This window comes from Oncorhynchus masou, chromosome 28, assembly GCF_036934945.1.
Source record: "Oncorhynchus masou masou isolate Uvic2021 chromosome 28, UVic_Omas_1.1, whole genome shotgun sequence".
NCBI classification, from domain to species: domain Eukaryota; kingdom Metazoa; phylum Chordata; class Actinopteri; order Salmoniformes; family Salmonidae; genus Oncorhynchus; species Oncorhynchus masou.
Genome location: NC_088239.1, coordinates 14,959,498 through 14,966,741, shown reverse-complemented (window position 1 = coordinate 14,966,741; position 7,244 = coordinate 14,959,498). Strand labels below are relative to the sequence as shown.

The following is a 7,244-nucleotide window of genomic DNA, read 5'->3' as shown; positions in this document are numbered from 1 at the left end:
AAAACCGATCCCCAAGAGCACAATGGGAAAACGTTTTACTGGAGTTGATGTGTGGTGTCCTGTAGCGTGTTCTCCCACGGCTCTGCTCTCCTCTCCTCGGGAAACCTGTCCTACTCGTCAGAATCAATGCGAAGCAGCAGCGAGGAGTGGGCTGGTGGTGTGCTGTCTGTAGCTTTCGATTCTCTGGAGAACAAGGACTAAACTCCCTGTTACACTTTTCTTCTTACATACCTCTTCTTCAGTGCGACGGGGAAGACGGACAACATGATTGGTTATATCTTCGTGGTTCTGTGTGGATTGGCTGGCAGTGCGCTCGCAAAGGGTGAGTAGAGAGTTCACTGATTGATGCAACTAGCCCCTTCATGGATGCCCGTAGAGCGCACCCTCACCCATTCTGTCGCTTATGGACAAATCACATAAAGTATTCCTTAATTATATGATTGAATGTGTTTAAAAAAGTACAATTATGAATAGTTATTCGTCAATTTGTTCAGGACACATTAGTCATCATGCGTAATTATTGCCTGAATGCTTGACGCACGAGGATGTTGATGCGCGTACATTGCCAACTTGCCATCTTTTATTAGTAGTCATATTGTGCAAGACCATGTCAAATTGATTCCCACATAATCAGGAGGAACGTGCGTGCTGCCACGGTAAAAAGATAGTATTGGCGTCAGGGGAACATTCTTTGAACGCTTGGCACTTGGCAGACAGATTACCCAACATCCCGCGCTTTGAACATAAGGGGCCACAGGACCAGGCTCTTTGACGCTTTCCCGTCTACTGTCTCGTTTATCGGCCCATTGAGAAACCAGTGTGGTCGTGTGGCAGGGGTGGTTGATGAAGTGCGGTTCTTTTACAGCTAAGTGTTGTTTAGTAGATAAGCCCTGTCCTGTGGGATAGTTGTTTGGATAGCGGGGACCTCTGTGGCCAGGCTTGGCATCCGCTTCTCTGTGCGCGCTTTGGCCCTGGTTGAATCGGCACACAGGGCGTTACTTCCTGACGCTGATGAGTTTGTGAAAGGGAAGTTCTAATATAAATGAGTGCGGGGTCATGACCAGCACTAGGAAACCTTCTAGAGCGCAGGAAATGGCGCTAATCAGCGTTTACGACTTGAACAGACGCACGGGGAGGAGACTGGGGTGAACTAGCTCCTGTGTGCATAAAGTATGAGGGTAGCGCAGGGCATATGGTTATTGTTCAACAACTTTTTACTAAATGGAACGAGTGTTTTTGTCATGTCAAACCTGATATAATGTCACAATTGTCCTCTACATACAGTCTTTTATTTGTTGTATTAATTTTAGTTGTATTAATTTTAATGCAAGCTTTTTTAATGGGTTAGATAATACAACTGGAGTAATTAATTACTTAATTCATTTAATTAATTGTTAAACATTGTCAGTAAAATCAATTAACTTTGTATTAATTTGGTCGTTTACTATCATTGCACTTTTGATGCAGACCAATGAAACAAGTTGAGGAACAATCCTTGCTTTTTTCATATTCAATAGCCCTACATTTATTACACAGAAGAATATGACCCTGTACTGGTTTAGGCAAAACATACACAAAACTGCAATTCAAACAAAAATATTTCACATTTATACCAGTGGAGCAAACACCAATGGCATTTTCCAAACTGTTTCTATGTCTTACTACTGTGTTATAATATGCTGTCTGATAAGGACCCGAGAAGAATGCATTGTACCATGGAAACAGGATATAGAAGGCCAAACATTATTATGTCCCTCCAACGAAATGCAAATGTCGCCATGATTTATAAAATCATTTCTGTGTTTTACATGATTAGAATAGCATGCACACTGGAGGGGAAACTTGAGGGGAAATTATTACAAAATTCTCCTTTTGTAATCTTCGGCTACATCCAGCTCTGTAACTTACTCCTGTCCTGCAGGCACATTCTGGGGTTCTAAACAGACATGTCCTTGAACTCCAACTGATCCTCCACTTGTATGAAATGGCACTAGGGTTTGTTGAATGAAAGCTCCAGCTGTATTGAGTAACATGGGAAGGGGGGTTCTGGCCACTTTACAGCCTGTTGAAATGCCCCTTGGGCCTGTGCTGAGAGAGACTTGACTTCCCTTCCTCCTTTACACTATTTACACCGACATATAGACTCTGCTGCAGGATTCTCTGTGTGTGTGTGTGTGTGTGTGTGTGTGGTGTGTGTGTGTGTGTGTGTGTGTGTGTGTGTGTGTGTGTGTGTGTGTGTGTGTGTGTGTGTGTGTGTGGGGGGGGGGGGGGTGTGTGTGTGTGTGTGTGTGTGTGTGTGTGTGTGTGTGTGTGTGTGTGTGTGTGGGGGGGGGGTGTCACTCAGAGTGGAAACAGAGGAAATTACCAGAGTAACACTAGAGCTGCTGAAGGGGACATCCACTGGTAACCATGACAATGAATATTAGTAATGGGAGGGTCACAGATGGGATAAAATGATAGGTCAGTATTCCGTCTCAGTATAGTGATGTGTATGACCAGGAAGATAGTACAGAGAGGATACCACACTGAAGTGAAGTTTCATTTTGGTGAAGTGAGAATGCTTGACATGCTGGTTATGACGTGGAGGACCTAAAGAAAGGCTTTACCAAAAGCAGGAGGACCTAGGAAGTCACACCCAGTCTGCTGTACTATTTACATTTACATTTAAGTCATTTAGCAGACGCTCTTATCCAGAGCGACTTACAAATTGTACTATGACAAGTTCTGATTACAAACCACGCTAGATCAGTGTGAACTAGATTTGTGTTTGTTCCAATAGGATGCAGTGTGAACAGTGGAGGCTCCTCAGAGGAGGAAGGGGAGGAATATCCTCCTCAGTAACTTAAAATAATATAATTTTTAGATAAAACAATACTAAATGCAATCACGCCACCAAATAATTGATTAAAACACACTATTTTGCAAAGAAGTTCTATAGTAGACTCAACGGCACTCTGTAGGGTAGCACAATGGTGTAGCCAGAGGACAGCTAGCTTTCTTCCTCCTCTGGGTACATTGACTTCAATACAAAACTTAGGAGGCTCATGGTTCTCACCCCCTTCCATAGACTTACACAGTAATTATGACAACTTCTGGAGGACGTCCTCCAACATATCAACATATCTCTGTTACATTGAACTGGGTGAATGGGATGTGAATGACAGCCATCCAACATGCTGTAATAGAAATAAGGTCATGCTCATAAAACATGTTTTGTCCTCCCTCATCTGAAATGGCACTGACCACCACTGAGTGTGAACTACATTTGTGTTTTGGTCCAAAAGGATGCAATGTGAATTAGGTTTGTGTTTTGGTCCAAAAGGATGCAGTGTGAACTTGGTTTGTGTTTGTTCCAATAGGATGCAGTGTGAACTAGGTTTGTGTTTGTTCAAATAGGATGCAGTGTGAACTAGTTTTTTGGGGCTGATTCAAGGACGTGTCTGTGTGAATGAAGTTTCCCTTTGGGCTGAGAGGAAGGAAGGGTGGATGGACAGCACCCTTAATCTCTCATTAATTAACCTCAGCTACCATGAAGTGGAGTGTTGATATTATTTGATAAACAACAGCGACACTGCTTAGTGCTCACGCATTTCCACTGTGGTCCTCAAGTGGTCTTACTGGCATGGGAACGAGCAGGTGACAAGGGTCAGTGGTATTGCTGCATGGGAGTGTCTGTGATGACACTGTAAGTTGATCTGTCAACGCCCGGTTTTGTGGTCAATTACTGCATTGTTCTACAGTGTTTATTAGATCAGGTTTTTGGCATCAGCATAGCTCTGGTCCAGGGCTTTAGTTCACATTCATTCCCTAACGCCCTGGACCAGAGCTGTGGGCAGGATCAGTGGTATTGGTCAATGGCGCTAGTGGTGGCGGTTTTGTTGTGCCCATTATGTTGTAATCAGTTGGGTGCTGTCATCAGCACTGTGGTGGTCAGTCGTGTTGGAATGCAGCACAAGAATCTCATCCTCAGTTGTTTTTTCAAAAGAGTTTTCACCGTTGTGCACAGCTGATTCACATATCAGTCATTGTCATCTCCTCCCACAATAACATCAGTTGCTAGTTGTTGAGCAACATATGGGCAGTGGTGTAAAGTGCTGAAGTAAAAATCATTTTAAGTACTACTTAAGTATTTTGGGGGTGTATTTGTACTTTACTTTATTATTTATATTTTTGACAACTTTTACTTTTACTTCACTGCATTCCTAAAGAAAATGATGTATTTTTTACTCCATACAATTTCCCTGACACCCACAAGTACTCGTTACATTTTGAATGGTTAGCAGGACAGGAAAATGGTCCAATTCACACACTTATCAGGCCTGCAGCCTATAAGACATCTCTGTTCTCTCTCCCTGTATGGGGGCCAGCCTGGCCTGCAGCCTATAAGACATCTCTGTTCTCTCTCCCTGTATGGGGGCCAGCCAGGCCTGCAGCCTATAAGACATCTCTGTTCTCTCTCCCTGTATGGGGGCCAGCCAGGCCTGCAGCCTATAAGACATCTCTGTTCTCTCTCCCTGTATGGGGGCCAGCCTGGCCTGCAGCCTATACGACATCTCTGTTCTCTCTCCCTGTATGGGGGCCAGCCTGGCCTGCAGCCTATACGACATCTCTGTTCTCTCTCCCTGTATGGGGGCCAGCCTGGCCTGCAGCCTATAAGACATCTCTGTTCTCTCTCCCTGTATGGGGGCCAGCCTGGCCTGCAGCCTATACGACATCTCTGTTCTCTCTCCCTGTATGGGGGCCAGCCAGGCCTGCAGCCTATAAGACATCTCTGTTCTCTCTCCCTGTATGGGGGCCAGCCTGGCCTGCAGCCTATACGACATCTCTGTTCTCTCTCCCTGTATGGGGGCCAGCCAGGCCTGCAGCCTATAAGACATCTCTGTTCTCTCTCCCTGTATGGGGGCCAGCCTGGCCTGCAGCCTATAAGACATCTCTGTTCTCTCTCCCTGTATGGGGGCCAGCCTGGCCTGCAGCCTATACGACATCTCTGTTCTCTCTCCCTGTATGGGGGCCAGCCTGGCCTGCAGCCTATACGACATCTCTGTTCTCTCTCCCTGTATGGGGGCCAGCCTGGCCTGCAGCCTATAAGACATCTCTGTTCTCTCTCCCTGTATGGGGGCCAGCCTGGCCTGCAGCCTATAAGACATCTCTGTTCTCTCTCCCTGTATGGGGGCCAGCCTGGCCTGCAGCCTATAAGACATCTCTGTTCTCTCTCCCTGTATGGGGGCCAGCCTGGCCTGCAGCCTATAAAACATCTCTGTTCTCTCTCCCTGTATGGGGGCCAGCCTGGCCTGCAGCCTAAAAGACATCTCTGTTCCCTCTCCCTGTATGGGGGCCAGCCTGGCCTGCAGCCTATAAGACATCTCTGTTCTCTCTCCCTGTATGGGGGCCAGCCTGGCCTGCAGCCTATAAGACATCTCTGTTCTCTCCCCCTGTATGGGGGCCAGCCTGGCCTGCAGCCTATAAGACATCTCTGTTCTCTCTCCCTGTATGGGGGCCAGCCTGGCCTGCAGCCTATAAGACATCTCTGTTCTCTCTCCCTGTATGGGGGCCAGCCTGGCCTGCAGCCTATAAGACATCTCTGTTCCCTCTCCCTGTATGGGGACCAGCCTGGCCTGCAGCCTATAAGACATCTCTGTTCTCTCTCCCTGTATGGGGGCCAGCCAGGCCTGCAGCCTATAAGACATCTCTGTTCTCTCTCCCTGTATGGGGGCCAGCCTGGCCTGCAGCCTATAAGACATCTCTGTTCTCTCTCCCTGTATGGGGGCCAGCCTGGCCTGCAGCCTATAAGACATCTCTGTTCTCTCTCCCTGTATGGGGGCCAGCCTGGCCTGCAGCCTATACAACATCTCTGTTCCCTCTCCCTGTATGGGGGCCAGCCTGGCCTGCAGCCTATACAACATCTCTGTTCCCTCTCCCTGTATGGGGGCCAGCCTGGCCTGCAGCCTATAAGACATCTCTGTTCTCTCCCTCTCCCTGTATGGGGGCCAGCCTGGCCTGCAGCCTATAAGACATCTCTGTTCTCTCTCCCTGTATGGGGGCCAGCCTGGCCTGCAGCCTATAAGACATCTCTGTTCTCTCTCCCTGTATGGGGGCCAGCCTGGCCTGCAGCCTATAAGACATCTCTGTTCTCTCTCCCTGTATGGGGGCCAGCCTGGCCTGCAGCCTATAAGACATCTCCCTGTTGGGGGCCAGCCTGGCCTCTAAGACATCCTGTTCTCTCTCCCTGTATGGGGGCCAGGGCCTGCAGGCCAGCCTGGCCTGCAGCCTATAAGACATCTCTGTTCTCTCTCCCTGTATGGGGGCCAGCCTGGCCTGCAGCCTATAAGACATCTCTGTTCTCTCCCTCCCTGTATGGGGGCCAGCCTGGCCTGCAGCCTATAAGACATCTCTGTTCTCTCTCCCTGTATGGGGGCCAGCCTGGCCTGCAGCCTATAAGACATCTCTGTTCTCTCTCCCTGTATGGGGGCCAGCCTGGCCTGCAGCCTATAAGACATCTCTGTTCTCTCTCCCTGTATGGGGGCCAGCCTGGCCTGCAGCCTATAAGACATCTCTGTTCTCTCTCCCTGTATGGGGGCCAGCCTGGCCTGCAGCCTATAAGACATCTCTGTTCTCTCTCCCTGTATGGGGGCCAGCCTGGCCTGCAGCCTATAAGACATCTCTGTTCTCTCTCCCTGTATGGGGGCCAGCCTGGCCTGCAGCCTATAAGACATCTCTGTTCTCTCTCCCTGTATGGGGGCCAGCCTGGCCTGCAGCCTATAAGACATCTCTGTTCTCTCTCCCTGTATGGGGGCCAGCCTGGCCTGCAGCCTATAAGACATCTCTGTTCTCTCTCCCTGTATGGGGGCCAGCCTGGCCTGCAGCCTATAAGACATCTCTGTTCTCTCCCCCTGTATGGGGGCCAGCCTGGCCTGCAGCCTATAAGACATCTCTGTTCTCTCCCCCTGTATGGGGGCCAGCCTGGCCTGCAGCCTATACGACATCTCTGTTCTCTCCCCCTATGTGGGGGCCAGCCTGGCCTACAGCCTATAAGACATCTCTGTTCTCTCTCCCTGTATGGGGGCCAGCCTGGCCTACAGCCTATAAGACATCTCTGTTCTCTCTCCCTGTATGGGGGCCAGCCTGGCCTGCAGCCTATAAGACATCTCTGTTCTCTCCCCCTGTATGGGGGCCAGCCTGGCCTGCAGCCTATAAGACATCTCTGTTCTCTCTCCCTGTATGGGGGCCAGCCTGGCCTGCAGCCT

At 49.1% G+C, this 7,244-nt stretch overlaps 1 protein-coding gene across 3 annotated transcripts in view; it reads left to right on the top strand.

The window, feature by feature from the left end:
- The window catches only part of LOC135517236 (vascular endothelial growth factor receptor 1-like), an 80,797-nt gene continuing 73,553 nt past the window's right edge, over window positions 1–7,244 (top strand). Inside the window, exon 1 of one of the 3 annotated variants that reach the window (XM_064941355.1) lies at window positions 1–322. In XM_064941355.1, coding sequence (XP_064797427.1) covers window positions 265–322 — 58 coding nt within the window. In that variant the 5' untranslated portion in view covers window positions 1–264. The remainder of the gene's footprint in view (window positions 323–7,244) is intronic. The other 2 variants (XM_064941356.1, XM_064941353.1) reach the window with 2 other exon arrangements.